An 18,465-nucleotide genomic window follows, 5' to 3' on the forward strand; every position below is an offset into this window, starting at 1 on the left:
TGTGCCAGTGGTGAAGGGGTATAAGATATCCTCTTTACAACCTACAATAATGCTTACACAGGATTTCTTTTTTGGACTACATTCACTCACATGTCTGCTGGAACTCAATACTGCGACTGCACAAACAAAGAAAAAAAAAAAGCAGTGTTTCAGCAAGACAGCTAAAACATTTCTAATTATATGAGGATGGTGGGATACTATTCTGCAAATTTAGCTGTCATTCGATTGATCATGTATGATTCAATACCATCAAAAGATCATATTTCCAGTCGTAACCCCGTAGAGAACAAGAAAGCAAAAAAGACGCGAACAAAAAATAGGAAAGCTCTGCATTCTATGCTGAAAACTTGGACCTAAGGTACTGTGCTCAAGGCGGGGCTTTCCTGAAATAAGCTAAATTATTGCATATTTAATTCATTGTTTAGCTTATTTCTTTCCACTATCTGCATTTAATAAAGCTATAATTGGCTATAAAACCATGACCATGTCTAAATTATGTAATCTGATGATGAAGAAACAAGCTCAAAGCTATTTTTCTAGCTGTACATTCCTTAAAGAAAATTGATCGCTTTAAAGGATGCAGTCACTACACTACACACTGTTTGTTTCATAAAGACATGGCGGCTCACCTCTTGTTAAATATTGCAAGTAACAAGGCAGAATTAGCAAAGGAACAATTGGGAGGATTTATTATGCGTTTACAAAAGGGGCGCTATTTAAATTACAATCAGGTGATACACAGCAGTAAACCTGTCTAGCAATGAGCCATCAACACGCCTTTATCAGTGTTTCATTTAATGCCAGTAAGACACTAAACTTCGTGTGGTGTACTGTAAATTAGCATTGCTCTCACATGACATTGCTGGGCTGTTACTAAACTATTAAATATTTAATGTTATTGTAATGCCAGCAATAAGCTAAACAGGTCTTTTAAAAACACCTTTATTTGTAGACTGTACTACAGTGTTAGTGAAAGACTGTAAATATGATTCTAACAGAAGTACATTTGTTTTCTGAACTGTTGTAATATAATTACGTTTCCTTTCATTTTAATTCCAGCAATGAGCCAAGTGCTGTTTAAACATTATGGCGTGTAAGTCTCTTCAGGTGCTTTACTTACTATTAGAGTCTGATTGAAAATCAGGGCTAGAAGTTAACTTTTTAAAGCAGTAATGAGGATTTGCTATCTGCCTGGAAAGTAGGTAGTAAAGTGGTCTTATTCGGTAGCGATTTACTAATAATTATATATTAAAATAATGTAAAAAAATAAACACCTACCTACTGTTTTAAATACAGGCAGTCCTCACACTTACGACACAATTGGTTCCTGAAAGTCGCGTTTTAAGTCGAAACGTTGTAAGTCGAAGCACGTTTTCCCATAGGAACAATGTTATAAATTAGGGTTACGTTCCTGACTCTTTGGCCAGGTGGTAGTTTTACAAAAATGACCCGTTATATTGTACTCATTCAAATATTTATTTAAATCTTTACACCAGCCCGGTGATTACGCGCATATTACTCGGACACCTACCTGGCTTGTTTATAAGTACAGACTAGGGGCTTTCCAATGGCTTATTCAGTGTGTGTATGTGGTACTCCTAGCAGGAAATACAACTGCCTGAAGTTAAGCCCCTCGTCATTTGACAGAGCTCACAGTTTTTGTTTCGAGTCCATTGCTCTTATCAGTTATTGTTAAAGGCAAATAATTTCTAAAAAGAAAACGCCTGACTGAGTCAGGGTGACCACGGCAGATGCAGCGGTTCGGACACAGAGCATGTGCAATGACCATGGCTCGGGTCTCGCTGTGTCTTAAATGCCGTATCGATAAAGGGTAATAATGCAAAAGAGTCGTAAGTGCAGTGCGTCGTAAGTAGAGGATCGCCTTGTAGACTGAATGTCCCAAACTATCACATAGGCCTATATTTAAGTCAAAGTATTTATTGAAACAACCTTGTGCTCAACTAACTAATGGATCTAATGCAATTCCTTGTCAAAATGTATTTTGTTTTATCCTTAAGTTCTACAAGAATGCAACCGTATCTGTCATCTAAGCATTTGATATGCCATCAGTACAGTTAACCAGGTTATGGTTCATCGGTGCAAATTAAGCGGTAAGAAATTATCCTCTTATCTGTCTTCAGTTGTTGACTGAAATTTTGGTAACTAACAAATCATACACACCTATAAAGACAGTGATTTAAAAAAAAAAAAAAAAAAGTCTGCCAAATTATCGTTGAATCCTGCATTGTACGACCTTATAAATTATAAGATTACAACCACAACAGTGCTGTTTTTGAAAATGGTACCGCTACATTTAAAAGATTCATGCTGTGTGTTGTACTAACTGGTTTGTTTATAAATATGTCTGCTCCCACCATGCCTTTTTAAATGTTGTACAGTTTTGAAGAAGTTAGCATTTTATAGACAATGAATAAATTTAATATCCTGTTAGGTCATCGTAATGTTTTTAACAGTTATTTAATTTTACTTTTGGTCTATAAAATAAACTTCATACCTTTTAAATTGTACCCACGTTGTGCTGCTACAGTATGTGTCTCCTGTCCAATAGGATTTGAATTGTAGACCTCACGTGTATCTACATGGGGAGCTACAAACCTCACTCATCTATGAATCAGGAACCTCTGTTAGCAATGGTTTCCCGCTTAGTGAAAAACACTAATATTGTACTGTAACCAAGCTTCACTCACGTAAGTTTGTTCGCCCTTTTAAAACTTAGACCTGACACAGAAGTGGAGGTTTAAGCTCTTTATGCGCAATTTTATTTTTTTCAAAATAAAACAAAATCAAAACAAAAAGCAGAGGTCGCGTTAACGCAACATTTTTCATCCTAGACGCAAAATAAATCCATTGATTGAAAAATATTTTGTCTTGCGTTCACGGGACAAACAGAATGGGAAAGGGACACAGACATGCATATTCGTGGTAATCTATTACACCGCAGCAATGACTGTAAAATACTTGCTTGTTTAAAACAAACAAAAAAGCCTCATATTTGGATATTTTCTTATAGACCCTGGCCAGACTACATAACCGTAATCTATTGTTTTAATTAATCCAGCTCAAGCTTTAACGTCCATGCTGAAGTACCATTTCATGTCTAGTCTGGCATAATGCTAGTAGAATAGTTTGGTTGTATTTTAGTTTAACGGGGATGCCCTTACAGATTTTTTTTAAGCATAATATCTAGTGCAGAGAGTACACTGACAGCAAGTCAGTTGTCAATCGGAAGTTTTTTTGCTAAGCAGTCAGCATCTTCAGGGGATCCTCATGAAGAAGAGTGCTCATCAGCATCTCGGCCGTCTACTTCTGACTACGAGTGCTACAGTGACCAAAGCAGTAGTAATGCACAAAAACGCAAATTAAAAATATGTTTATAATTTTCAATGGGAGATGAAGTATCCGAGGCATGTTTATCAAGACTGCAAGATATTCTGTGTAAGCTGCTGGGCAAAAAAAAAACAAACAAAACAAAAAACAAACATACGCATGGATGTACAGTTTTCTTTTTAAATCTTCGCTTAAAAGCTGTTATTGGAATGCAGAAAAAATATTAAAACGCACGTAGATGAAGGCAACAGACTGCTTAGAAACACACACACACACAGAGCTCTAGAAAAAATTAGGAGACCGCTGCAAAATTATCAGTTTCTCTGGTTTTACTATTTATAGGTATGTGTTTGGGTAAAATGAATATTTTTGTTTTATTCTATAAACTACTGACAACATTTCTCCCAAATTCTAAATTAAAATATTGTCATTTAGAGCATTTATTTGCAGAAAATTACAACTGGTCAAAATAACAAAAAAGATGCAGTGTTGTCAGACCTCAAATAATGCAAAGAAAATAAGTTCATATTCATTTTTAAACAACACAATACTAATGTTTTAACTTAGGAAGAGTTCAGAAATCAATATTTGGTGGAATAACCCTGATTTTCAAGCACAGCTTTCATGCGTCTTGGCATGCTCTCCACCGGTCTATCACATTGATGTTGGGTGACTTTATGCCACTCCTGGCGCAAAAATTCAAGCAGCTCGGCTTTATTTGATGGCTTGTGACCATCCATCTTCCTCTTGATCACATTCCAGAGGTTTTCAATGGGGTTCAGGTCTGGAGATTGGGCTCGCCATGACAGGGTCTTGATCTGGTGGTCCTCCATCCACACCTTGATTGACCTGGCTGTGTGGCATGGAGCATTGTCCTTCTGGAAAAACCAATCCTCAGAGTTGGGGAACATTGTCAGAGCAGAAGGAAGCAAGTTTTCTTCCAGGACACCCTTGTACTTGGCTTGATTCATACGTCCTTCACAAAGACAAATCTGCCAGATTCCAGCCTTGCTGAAGCACCCCCAGATCATCACCGATCCTCCACCACATTTCACAGTGGGTGCAAGACACTGTGGCTTGTAGGCCTCTCCAGGTCTCCATCTAACCATTAGACGACCAGGTGATGGGTAAAGCTGAAAATTGGACTCATTAGAGTCCAGTCCTCTACGGTCCAATCCTTATAGTCTTTTGCAAACCTCAGCCTGGCTCTTCTTTGCTTCTCATTGATGAAGGGTTTTTTTCTAGCTTTGCACGACTTCAGCCCTGCCCCTAGGAGCCTGTATCGAAACGTCCTCGCCGTGCACTTCACCCCAGCTGCCATTTGCCATTCTTTTTGTAGGTCACTTGATGTCATCCTACGGTTGCTGAGTGACATTCAGATGAGTTGGCGGTCATCCCGGTCAGTGGAGAGTCGTTTTCGCCCTCTGCCGGCCTGTAGCTTTGTTGTCCCCAATGTGTGCTGCTTGACCTTGTTCTTATGAACCGCCGTCTTTGAATTTTTAAGGATGGAAGCAACCCGATGCTCACTGTATCCCTCTGGCAGTAAAGCCAGAATCGAACCCTTCTTTTCCTCACTCAAAACTTTCCTTTTCAACTCTTTGGGCATGGTCAATAGTTATTTTTTGATTCCAATTACTTTTGAGGTACTACTAGCACTGTTTTGCCATCCAGCTGGTCCTATTGCAAGAGGATAGTGATGACCACAGGAATGTTTTTTATACTTTTCCTCATTAAATAAGATTTGGTTCAGGTGATCCCCTAATCAGTACCTCATTCACTAGAATGAGGTGTGCCTGTGTTGGAATTCAACAGACACTGGAATGGAATGGCTGCCATACATGTAGAGATGCTGATTTAAGAAAAATTTGCAGTGGTCTCTTAATTTTTCCAGAGGGGGTGTGTGTGTGTGTGTGTGTGTGTGTATATATATATATATATATATATATATATATATATATAATTTATAATAATTTAAAATAAAATTTAAAATATCCAGAAAAAGATATCTTGGTTAACAGAAAAAGTAAAAATAAAGCACTTAAGTTTTTTGTGTTTGTATAACGTACCAAATATTAAACATTATCCTCAATAAAATAGCTTTTCATAAAAAGATAAGGTTGAACAAATGTTACAGTACCTAATTGGTATCAAATATTGGATTCTGACACAGATTTATTTTAAAAGTTTGGAGCGGTGTCTCTCCAAACTCTCCTCCTTCTTCCTCCTCAGATCTCCCTCTCCCATTCGTCTTCTGCTGTTAGCTGACAAAGGCTCAGCTCATATCCCAGCATGCCTTTCTTCTTAAAGGAGTACAGTCTGTATAGATGACATTACTCACCCAATATCTCATAACAAAAAAATAATCGTAATCTCTTTAAATAAAAGTAGCCGGCTTTAAATATCGTTTTAGACTGTGGATCGCACCGGTCGCCGGCTTATTTAGAAAACCTACTAGTCTAGCATATGCACAAATGTGCCAGAATAATCCATTTTAATCCCAAAAATTTTAATCCCAAAAAAAATCCCCAAACCGGCGTCGATGAGATGAATGCCTCCTACTACCTTGTAAGTGCCACAACCTTTAAAACTAATTGAAAATCCTGAATATTGGTATAATACATTGTTATGTAACATGGATAGTAGCTGTATTTACACTTTGGCCCATAGTCATATTGCACCTTTGTGACGTCAAAATTGTACTTTCTCTTGTCAATCCAGATTAGTTTGAGCAAAAACATGTTGTCCCGTTTTCAACAGCCAACTGACACCGATGCTCGAAAAATGTATTGCCGGGAACCAAAAAAGACATCAGTGAGCACAAACCTGTCGCTGTGTGTAGTGGACCAAGCTCCATAAAACAAAAGCCCACTGCTGTGGAAGCCATGCTCTCTCACCTTAACGTTGCGGTCTCCTGGCAACATTGTTGTATGGGCGTGGCTTTTCTGCAGTGGCTCTGATCGGACTGTAGAACTGGGGATCGGTATTGCTGCCAAATAATATATTTCCTTAAACAATGTGCCTTGTCTTTTCTTTAAAGATTACAGTGATACAATTCTGAATTCAGCATTTGTTGTTGTGTTTATACATTACAAAAATATGGCAGTGAGTAGCCTATGTTATCTTGAACAATAATATGTATTTAACATATTTTTAAAGCTGAATTTTCCTTCATTTCTTCTTTTGCTTTTGATCTTTTATATCTCAATTCTTGCACTTTGCACTTTGTCGGACTTGCTCACAGATTTGCATGTTCTATTGATTTGCAATGTTGTGAAAGTGTGGAGAGTTTCATGAAGCCACCTTGTGGTGTTTCCAAGATCTCGATACCCATTTTTTTTAGTAAGTTCCCTTTTTCTCTCTACACTTAATGGGGTTTTTTGGGGGTTTTTTGGTGCATTTTTTGCTCTCATGTACAGGCTACATGGTACTGAATTTCTGCACCAAACAGAGTAAGGCACACATTGTCTGTGCTGAGGTTGGGCATTTTGAAAGTTTGGTGAGAAAATATTAAATGTTTCTTGAGTTTTTAATAATAAAAAGATAACGGGTTCGCATCCAGGACCTTTTGAAATCCTCTCGGCAAGGAGTGTGCATGTTACACAAGCTGTTTGCTGATCGGGTCTGCAAAACTGTGTGTGACGTCAGGCCACTTGTGGGATCTGTAATACTGGGGGAGCCTGTAAACAATGCAATCACATCACTTTAGTGAAGAATGAGCAAAATGTTAAATCCTTTCTCTCAATTGTAAAAACAATTATTTACATTTGTTTCATGGTCATGATAATTTTTTTTACTGCTAATGAAGATTGCATTATAAATAGGGCTTCTGATTTTCGTTTTAACTGATAAAACACATCCGATACAAAAAAATGAAATCGGTGTACAGCCAATAAACACCAGAAAAGTTAATCAGTTCCCTGACTTCACCTCTCTTGCGTTTTTAAAAAAAAAAAAAAAAAAAAATTCAAACAGAATCGGAAATTGTGGCAAAATGTAAAAAAAATTCCTTGACACTCAAAAAACCCAGAAGAATGTGCCCGTGGCCATACGGATTTTGTCTGTGCATTGTGGACCTGACCACATACTGGTTCTGGCATGCATGGAAAAAAAGCTAGGTTTTAATAATGAAACGGAATGCTATTGAGTCGTTATGCGATTGCACCGTAATGCAAAAATATATCTCAGGTGGAGGGATTGATGTCTGTGTATAGTTAATCTGTATAGAAATGTATTATCAGTAAACTAAATGAAGTCATTTCCATGTTTTAAAGGTGGCAGCTTTACTTAAATAACGTACTTACTGTTCACCAGTGATTTAATATGTAATTTTTGGGCTTACTTTTAATTGTCTTGTATTTGCAATTTTCTAACAAAGGGGCAATTTTTGCAGTTACTTCTCAAGGCCAACATGGACTGAAATTCTAGAAGCCCAATTAAAGCTATTCCAATTTAAAACCTAAACTTAATTGCCTTGACTTTAGTAAAGAGGTAGTTAAGATCAGAGTTGTTGCTGCATTTCTTCTAATCCCTGTTGTACGGTTTGAAATGGAATTATTTGCAGTTTCAGTACCCCCCACTGTATTTTTGGATTTGAATGCAGAATATGGAGTGAAGTACAGCTAGCTGGCTTCTACCTTTTGAAGATAATATTAACAAAGCTATTTGATTAGCTGATAGAATTGAGATGGTATACCCTCCTACTTTCTGCTTGTGGCTAATCCTGATTGTATTACCTCACTTGTGACCAATAGGCCTACTTTCTGGTACCAGGGTAAATCGTTTTATTTCAGCTTGTTCAAAATGACAAACTTCACAGAGGCCAAATATCATTGCTTTGTTCATTTTGCGTTGTTGCCTAAATGATATATATACAGTCATGTACACATTAATCACTTGATTGAATGTCTTCTATTGTTTTACATGTTGGATTCAGGAATTACTTCATTTATCGTAGCATCAGCCATTTTAAATCTTCAGATAACTTATTTGAGTCTATTAAATATTGCATGTGTTTTTTTTTTTTTTTCTCATGTCACCAGCATGCCAAACATACAGACAATAGCACATTTGTTTATTTTTTAAAAAGCAAACAAAGTGAGATAATAATGCTTATCGAATGGCCTCAATGTCTTTAAAGCTGGCTTCAGTCGCGCCGAAGGTTCTGCAGGAGTGACCGGTCAAATTCAGGGACTGCTAGACAGCGGCACTTCATGGGACCAGAACTGCATTGGCAACGTCTTGGAAGAAGCCATGAACCGTTTTGCGGTGATGCAACGGCAGACAGAGGAGAGGTTTCGTGTCTGGATGGACAAACTGACTCGACTAGACACCGATGATGAAACTAAGCCATGCTCGGAACCCACAGAGCCCAAAATCCAAATGATCGGCCAAAGGGTGCTGCCCACCACACAGTCCAATGCGTGCATGCAAATGTCCGGCAGTCATTTGCACTCGCAAGCTTATTGTCCATATGTCATGAGCCACCAAAACATCGACTCTTTCCAGATTCTGTTCAACAACAACCACCCTCCCACCAGCTTTTCAGAAAATGGAAACCCTGCTAGTCAAGATTTGGATCACTCGAGCATTTAAGAACTATGTCTTTAGTCTTGGAAAGCATATAACTTTTAAATACTGATTTATTTTTGTTTTCTTATTATTAAACTAAACTATGTTAAATATAATAATAAAATGAAGCAGGCCTTTGTAATGTGGCTGAGTTCTGACCATCCTCACACTCCTATTAATGGACTTGAAGCTTCTAAGTTTCTAGTCTAGGAGGCTGTCATAATGTGATGTTTTGACTCAGGTTTTTACAATGGTGTCATGAAATATTACAGAATTTTAAACTGGCCACTGAAACCATAGTGAAACCATCTAAAATAAAAGAGAAATGTAACCCTCAAGATGTTGGCCTGACTTTCAGACTACTTTTTTTTTCTCCTAGAACCTTCCAACTTTAATTTAGTTGTTGAGGTCTACATTTAATCCAATGCATCCTCAGACTGTACAAAATCAGGCTTTTGACATCCAAAAGAATTACCTTTTTGGTCTGCAGCCTTAATGCTACAGTATGCACTGCTGCAAAATCGAAACTTATATCCTTTCAAGTATGGAATGTAAGTTACCTAATGGGTGTTTACCTCCTAAAGACCCAAAACCTGGTTATTATATACTAAAGCTGCTCAGCCAAGCCTGTGACGCAGTCATGCCCGCCCCAGAGGGTACAAAAGGATTGCACTTGCAGATCTCTGCGCCATTTTTCATTTCAAGAACTGACCAGGGGGCCTGGTATCAGATAAGTACTTGTTGCTTATAGCTGTATAATTTGCTAATGTTTGTTTTACATAATTTATACAATATTACATTTGCGTTGTGATAGTTGTTTGTTTTTGTTTTGTTTTGTTTTTAAATTACGCGTATATTGTGCACTACAGCCTGTTTGTTATTTCCCGCAGCGGCATTGTGCCCCGTGTGAAGCCAGCGGCTTGATTCACACCTTCACAGGGATCAAGCAACACAAGTCGGCTGACTTGTGCTCTCCTCACAGGCTGCTTCGTTCCATCTCAAGAATCAATTAAAAATCTTGTTTTTAGTTTCGAGACATTTATTTTCAGAACTGTAATTGTGCTATGAGGAGAAATATATATCTCATTTTCTGGTTTTCTTTTGTTGCGTTTTTTTTTTTTTTTTTACAGAAATACGCATACAGCTGCTGGACTGAGATGTGCACTTCGGTTGAGATTGCTTGCAGTCCCATTCTACAATATCTCGCAGCTGTTTTGGTGACTGCTTTTGCATCCCCTTACGAGGGCCGTTAGTACCTCTAACAAGCAGGCTTCCCTCAGTCTTGTGTGGGTACTGACTGTAATTTTGCCAGTAGCTTGTACAGGTGGGAATCCCTGTACAGTGCTACCCGCGGTAACTGCGAACCTGTTGACCTGTACCAGTCCCGAGCTTGCTGATCTGCTCCGTTCCCAACCTGTTAGAAAACCAGGACCGCGGTTAATGCACTGTACTGACCCGGTGCTACAGTCATGAACCGGTATCCTAACGAACCGGTGCTAAAGTCATTGACCCGGTACCATCGCGCTACCAAAATTCAGGGACTGCTAGATAGCTGCTCTTCATTGGACCGGAACTGCATTGGTAACGTCTTGGAAGAAGCCACAAATCGTTTTGTGGTGATGCAGCAGCAGACAGAGGTTTCATATCTGGATGGACAAACTGACTCGACGAGTTACAGAGATGAGACTAAGCCATGCTTGGAACCCACAGAGCCCAAAATCCAAATGATCGGCCAAAGGGTGCCACCCACCACATAGTCCAATGCTTGCATGCAAATGTCCGGCAGTTATTTGCACTCGCAAGCTTATACGCCATATGTTGTGAGCCACCAAATCATCGACTCTTTACCTTTTTGGTCCACAGCCTTAATGCTACAGTATGCCCTTCTGCAAAATCGAAACCTGTTCCCTCTCAAGTACGGAATATAAGTTACCTAATGGTTGTTTACCTCCTAAAGACCCAAAACCTTTTTACAATGGTGTCATGAAATTTCCAGAATTTTAAACTGGCCACTACATCACAGTGAAACCATCTAAAATAAGAGAAACCAGTACCATACCGAACCGGTGCTAAAGTCACCGACCCTGTACTGTCGCGCTACCAACTGGTGCTTACACCCCTGGTCCAGTACAAAAAACAGTTTTGTTCGGATTATGACCTGCCCCGTTGCTGTCTATAAGCAGCCAGAAGTATGGCAGATGCTTTCCCTGTCTAGAGGCAGTGACTAACCGCAGTTTCTGTGAGTTTTGTGCATCTTTCTCCAAGTGCACTCTGGAGAAATGTCTCTCCCGCGGCTGTACAGAGCGCTCTGCATCCCTTACACCTGCACGGAGGTGGCTGCATGCTCACCCCATAGGTTTGTACTAAGGGAGATCGGTAGTTGCACCCGGGAAAGTAGCCTATGCGGGGGATTATGAGCACAGATGATGTGCTGTCCATTGCTGGCTCCTGAGGAGGTGGGCGAACAAGAGCTGGCGTTTCAGTCTGATGATGTGGAGTCAGACAGCACATCCTCTGTGGTTAATCTTTCCCTGTCGGCAGAGCTTCTACCGCTGATCAAGAGGGCCACTGCAGTCTTGCAAGTGTCCTGCCCTACAGAAGGTGGGACAAGGCATCTTTGTGCCTACCACCTCTCCCGTGCCCCCCACCCCCCTCCCTCCCAGTGCACACAGATTTTCTTTTTGAGATCCAGTTGTCATGTGGTCACTCGGCTACAGCTCCTGCTGTTTCCCGGTCAACAGACACTCTATATGGGGTGTATGATGTGGGGAAGCTGGACCTGGCCCAATTTGCACCGGTGGTTGCTTTAATTGTTGCTTTGGTACAGACGCCTCAACCGTGCCTATTCAGCCAGTGCGTTCACCACACGGCAGGACAACTATAATAGTATTCTGGTAGCCTACCAGTCCTATTTACTGAGGTCCCTCTCTGACAGCCACAGGTCCTCACCACTACCAATGGATGAGCTGCACGTGGTTAATAAGAACCTGCTCCATCTACTAAAACTGAACGGGCAGGCTGTAGGCTGCGTGCCTGAGTGGGACAAAGTACTGTTGTTGGGTGCCCCTATTACACCGGGACATACGTTTTGGTCCTGCAGTGGACGAGATGCTGTAGCGTGGGAATCCACGAAGGAGCTGGTTCACCTGCTTCTCAAGTGACCTTCTCCAGTGCGCAAACCAGCACCCAGCGGTGGTGTTCAGAAATGGCTGGCGGCTCCTTGCCGCAGAGACTTTAATAGGTTACACCGCCTGGCGCAGAGATGAAAGCCTCAGGCCAAGCTACAAGCCAAGTAGCAGCCCTAGGAGTTTGCTGCCACATGGCCCCTTCTCAGAAGTATTGGCTTCAGTGCACCTCGGACATCTGGGAGCTGACTAACATTCAAAACAGCTACTCGCTACAGTTCAAGCATGGTCCCCTCTCTTTTGGGGTGTGACTCCAACATCAGTCACAGACCCACAAGACGCTACAGTGGTGTCTCAGGAGGTAGTGTCTCTGCTGCAAAAACTGCTTATTTGCATGATGATGATGATAATAATAATAATAATAGACCCTCTACAGTTGGAGGAAGGGTTGGTTCTACCCCAGGTACTTCGTACAGGGATGGTGGCCTCTACCTCAGACAGGTCAACCTGTATTTGAGCCAAAGGAGATTCAAAATGTAGACAATGCAACAGCTGTTTCAGTCAGTCAGGCCAGGTGACTGGTTCACCACAGTGGACTTCAAAGACGCATATTTCCGCATCCTTATAACACCAGCACACAGGAAGTACCTGTGGTTCGCCTTTCGTGCCCAGTCTCCAGCACAGGCAGAGCTTTTGCCTACGTCCTTTCAGAGTGAAGGCTTCAAGCCCGAGGTGGTGAGCCTCATTTGGTAGAGGTTCAGGAGAGCATAGAGTTATTTTTGCCTCCCAGGAATCAACTCTCTGTCCCCTCTGGTTCTCCATCATAGGAAGCGGGGACCTGCTGGCAGTAGATGCCTTGGCACACCAGTGGCCAAGGCAACTGTTATATGCCTTTCCACCTCTCGCCCTGCTATGAAGGATATTGTTTGCAATCATCTCTGCAAAGCAGGTGAGTGAGATGCAGGCTTCTGCTTAATTTTTTCAGAAGCTAGGACAAAGGTTATGCTCCATACCAATCCTGCTTTTTTTAATTGGAGGCTTTCCATCCATCTCCTCCTTTTCAGTCTGACAGAGAGGCGACAGTCCAGAATCTTTTTTGCCTACTATGGGGTGAAATCCTAATGCATAGCAGATAGTCAGGACTGCCTATGAGCGAGCCAACTTGCCCTCCACAAAAGCTCACTGCCCATTCCACCAGGGGCATGGTAACCACATGGGATTTATTCCAGGGTGCATCTGTCAAAGACATATGCAATACAGCTTTGTGGTCTACTCCCCATACCTTCACCAGGTTCTACAGACTGAATGTCGTGGATCCTTAAGACCTTGGCTTTGGAACTAGAGTGTTAAGGACGGCTTCCGAGTCAACTCTTATAATACAGAAATAGAGGTGAGTTTCTCACTCAGTCTTTTAGCCCTAGCTACTGTTACTGGGGTCCCGAATGGTAATGCACAAGGCAGCCATGGCTTAGCTTTGTAGCATTCTGGTTGTACAGCAATCTTGCCCTTGTGACAGCTTGAGTATAATGACCTGTTCGGCAATAGTTATATTTCATACTTGAAAGGGAACATTAGGTTATTATCATAACCCTGGTTCCCTAAAGTAGAAATTTAACCATTTAACTTCAAGGTCGCTGTCTCCAAGATTGCAGCAGACTTGAAGGAATAATTACGCTGAGATCTGTGTGTGCCGTCCTTTTGTATCCTCGCTGCATCACAGGCACGGCCGCGCAGCTTTGGTATATAATAATCAGGTCTGGGGAACCAGGGTTATGATGATAACCTAACGTTCTCTACTGTGCATGCATTATGTGACAATTTCCTGGTTTGCAAGCTCCTGGTCAGCTCAACTCTAAAGCTGACCATATTACTAGAAAACATATCAAATCGTGCCAATTGATCAGTTAAATCACCTTGACTTAGTGGTTACTGACTTGCATGTTATTATGATTTTATAGCTGGTAGTCTGACATTGTAGTGTACTGCTAATGTAAATAACGAGGAAAAGACTGTAGGTTATACAGTAACTTTGATCAGAGTATGAAGTATTGTGTGAAATAACAAATAGGAGTTTCTTTTGTGGGGGTACCAAAGGACAAACTTTTAATTGGTAGAAAAGAAAATAGTGCAGATTTAACATGATGGAAACTAGTATGTTTGCGTAGAAATCTGTGTGAGATTTGCATTTTTTCTACCAAAATGTCATAGCAATACAAGCAGATCTGTATATTAAGGCATGGCTGAAAAAGTAATATAAATAGTTTAAGTGGTATTCAGTTTCATTTTCTAGAACAGAGTACTAGGTGTGCTACATCCAAAGCATGCCATGAAATTGTAAAAAATCCAGATTAAACACGAATAGACACATTTTCTAATAGATTATTCACTTTTTTTTACGTTTTGAAGCTGCTATTGAAAGAAACTGCTGTTCGTCTTTGCACAAATTTCTGGTAACAAAGAAATTGACAGGGCTTTGAAAAATGTGATTAATATTACTCTGTTGTGCTTTCATACAAGGGGGTGGGTCTGAGCTACACACTTGTATGTTTTCCCGGAGTTTTACGAAAGGGATGCTGTTTTTCTACTAATACTATCATAAACAAAAGACAAAAATATGGATTTCTTCATCTTAGACTTAGAGGTTCTGTTTGCATAGCAAATGTATGTCGTTCAAATTGCCTCAAAGTATTTGTTGATATGTATCTTCTAAAGCATTTATAAGAACCACTAACTTATGTTTAAGTTTTAATGTTAAAACCAGGCCTTTTAAAAACACCAGTCTTAGTGTGTTACGGTGCCATTTTTAAATTTTTTTTAACTCTTGTTTTTGACTATGCTTTTAAATTGTGCAGTTTCCACTCCCTAACAGTTAATGGGAAGTGTGTCAGTTTACTTCTCATGCTCACTCCTGCTATAGTGAAATTGTAAGTTTGTTCTTTGGAGGTTATTTTGCAAAGTGATATTTGTTTAACCTTTTACATTTGCTGTAAAATTGACCTAACAAATATACATTTTCAAAATGTACAGTATTTCCTTTTAATATTTGAAAATAAAAATGCAGTTTGCTTTGGGTAATGTGTTTCAATACAGTAGACGGCCTAGGTTACAGAACATTTGGGCAACTTGGACAATTACTGGAGAAATGTCAATTTTTATGGGGTTTCTTTCATTTTATTGTTTACTTGTAAATATTATTATTATTTATTTATTTATGTATTTATTTCTTGGCAGACACCCTTGTCCAGGGTGACTTAAAATTTTCACAAAACATCACAGTACAAAGTATTGCATTATAAAATATCACATTACAAGTTATCATATTGTAAAATATCACATTACAAAATATCTTAATACAGATCTTTTTTTTTTTTTTAATGTGTGTATGATCCTTTCATTGTCTCATTCCACCCCCCCCTCCCCCCCAACAAAAATAACCCAAAAAACAAAACCTTAATCTAAATCAACTGTAAGGAATTGTATTTTATTATATTGCATTTAAAAAGTGTACTGTAGTTCAGTAGCTGGCTTTTGGATCAGTCGTACACCAATGATGGCATGTTATACTATAATACAGTATTGGTATCATATCATTTCCTTTCATCTTTATTGCTGTCTTTGTTATCATAGTTCTGTTTAAAATTGTTTTGTTTTTTTAAATGCATTTGTAACAACAAATTTGAAACATGTCAGTGCTATACACTTATGTGGATACCGAGAAAGTAAGTGCATAGGGGATTTATAGAAGCGGATGTGTTTTGCTAATGAGGCGGTCATTTGTAGCACCAAATTTGAAAGCATGGTTGGTTGCAAACGTCTGATTTATTTATAGTCTGTGATACTGCATACTTGGCTTTTTTTTTTTCTGGGTGTCATTAATATTTATTGCCATTTAGATATGTGACCCTGACTTAAAGAATATTGGTACATTTTAAATTGTAAGCAAAGATGATTTAAAGTGCTGTAGATACGAGAGTGACGCTACAAAGTGCATTTTAGCTGTCTTTTTCTGCTGATGAAGAATTGAAGTAGTTTCCGAGCAAGTATTTTAATGGGTAGGTGACCAGAATATTAATCCGCATGATTTTATATTAATCAAATGTATGTTTGTGCATGGTGATTATCATGTCACACAGGTAGTGGACAAAAAATGGAAACACCAATGTAAAGTCACTTAATAGGGCATTGGGCTACAGTACGGCCTGTATGTGCCGTGGCATAGAGTCTACCAGCCTCTGGAATTCTGCAGGAGGGATGCAGCACCATTCTTTCAGGAGAAAGTCAGTCAACTCACACCTGGTTGATGAAGGTGGAAAACGCTGTCTCAGGCGTCGTTCCAGAATATCCCATAAATGCTTGATTGGGCTCAGACCTAGTGACTGAGAAGGCCATGACATATGGATAACATCTGTGTCATGCTCATCCATTTGTCGAGAACATGGTGAAGGATGATTCATCTGACCATATCACATTTCTCCACTGCTCTGCAGTCCACTGCCTCTGCTCTTTGCACCTCTGGACTCGCAAACGTGCATTGCCAGGTGTGATGAGTGTTTTGTGCACTGCAACCCAACTATGGTATCCTGCTCTGTGGAGTTCTTGGAGGACCGTTTTTGATGAAACTGGCTGCTCGCGCCCCAGCTTGAAATTTGCAGTGAATTGATCTGCCGTTGCTTGCCTGTTTTGCCTTGCACTTCGAATTAATGGTCAGTAGGGTTGATACGATTTTTCGATAGAACTCTATATCAAGATTAAGAATATCCGTGATAATCGTATTGTTAACGTTTTTAAATTATTCGATAACCATAGAAAACGATGGTCACATACTCACTAAACGTGGCTGGATGCAGAACAGATGCTTTTCTCTCCAAATATGGGTAAAATCATCAGTGTGTACTGGGGCTGCTACGATTACATAAAAAAAAAAAAAAAATTGATCGATTTCATTCCTCATTATATACATGGATATAAATACTGCATAACAGATTCAATAATTACATTTTTGTAACACGCATAGTTCATTATTTAAGTTTGTCAACGAAACTGCACCAAACTACAGTGCCTTGCTCTTTACAGTATTTCTGCCACAGGCAAGCTGTGGGCGTGCTCTTCTTTTCCTGCTCGTGTTAACTAGCATCTGATTTACTGGTCCCATCCTACCAGCAAATCTGTTTTGAAAATTCTTTGTTAGTACGGCCCTGTGTATTTACTGTGCAAAAAAAACACGGCACCTTGTATCCAGAGCAGAACGACAGGCTTATATTCCTGGCAAACAGCCTGTAAATAAATTGTGCACTTTGAAAAAAAATACTGTATATTTGCTCTGCTTTGGAGTTTCAAAATGAACTGTTTACAATGACTATTTAACAGTGTTAAATAACGTTCAAAATAAATAAATAAATGATCAGTGATGTTAAACACAATTTTGGAGTAAGGATCAGTGTGGTGAGTAAATCAATTTATTTATTATTATTATGTTTTAGGCTGGGATTTCTGCATTGTTTCACATATAGGTTAGGAGGTGCAGTATTAACAATATGTAATGCGTGATGCAGCAGCTGTCGCTGAATTAAAAAAAAAAAAAAAAAAAAAAAAAAAGTTTTTTGTAAACTCTTGTCTAGTTTATATAGCTTACATTCCAAAGTACTGTAATCTGCCTGGAATAAATATTTTAATAACATTCCTGTAGTATGTAGTATGATGTTTACTAGAACGATTGTGTGGCCATTACCGGATTATTATCTGACGATAAAACTCCGATTGCCCTAGTGTGTCACACATTGATATATACTCGATATATAATATATATATATTATTATATATATATAATATATATATATATGTATATATATATATATATATATATATATATATATTATACATATATAGACACACACACACACACACACACACTGGGGAAATGCAGTAACATAGGTTGAACCGCCAATCCGCAGAATGTGGCAAAACCACAACAATGAAAGCAGAAACATGCCCTTCTGTACTTAGCACCCGGTTGAGTTAAAAAACGTCAGCAGTCAACAAGCAAGGTCACTTTAACATACTTTTTTTTCCAGTTCGGCGCCCTCCCTATACTGTCCTCCATTCCACCCTCACTTGTCAGTATGTAATTTCAATATTTCCATTAAAATGTACATGTTATAGGCTATCATGCCACCAGAAAAACAGCCTACCTCGGGTTTTCTTAAATTATAAATTAAATAATAATAAAAAAGGAATATGCATAAAGAACGTCATGCCCGTACTGCTCTATTCCATACTTACAGGTTGTATAGTATAAAATTGTTTATTTTGCAGACTATTTGAAAAAAAAATTGAGAATAGAATAGAATAGTAAAGCAAGTACTTTAAATGTATTGAAAAAAATACAGATGCTTCATATTGTAATTATGTACTGTTTCTAAATACA

General features: G+C 39.2%; 1 protein-coding gene across 3 annotated transcripts in view; it reads left to right on the plus strand.

Moving 5' to 3' along the window:
* LOC121299503 (uncharacterized protein C18orf25-like) overlaps positions 1-18,465 on the plus strand; it is a 54,986-nt gene that overhangs the window by 25,248 nt on the left and 11,273 nt on the right. The window contains exon 3 of one of the 3 annotated variants that reach the window (XM_041227254.1): positions 8,486-9,706. The exons of the other annotated variants lie outside the window; for them this stretch is intronic. Within the exon in view, the coding sequence (XP_041083188.1) occupies positions 8,486-8,940 (455 nt within the window). The 3' untranslated portion in view covers positions 8,941-9,706. Of the gene's footprint in view, positions 1-8,485; positions 9,707-18,465 lie in introns of those variants that run through there. 3 annotated transcript variants of the gene reach the window in all.

Source organism: Polyodon spathula, chromosome 2 (genome assembly GCF_017654505.1).
Source record: "Polyodon spathula isolate WHYD16114869_AA chromosome 2, ASM1765450v1, whole genome shotgun sequence".
Taxonomy (NCBI): Eukaryota; Metazoa; Chordata; class Actinopteri; order Acipenseriformes; family Polyodontidae; genus Polyodon; species Polyodon spathula.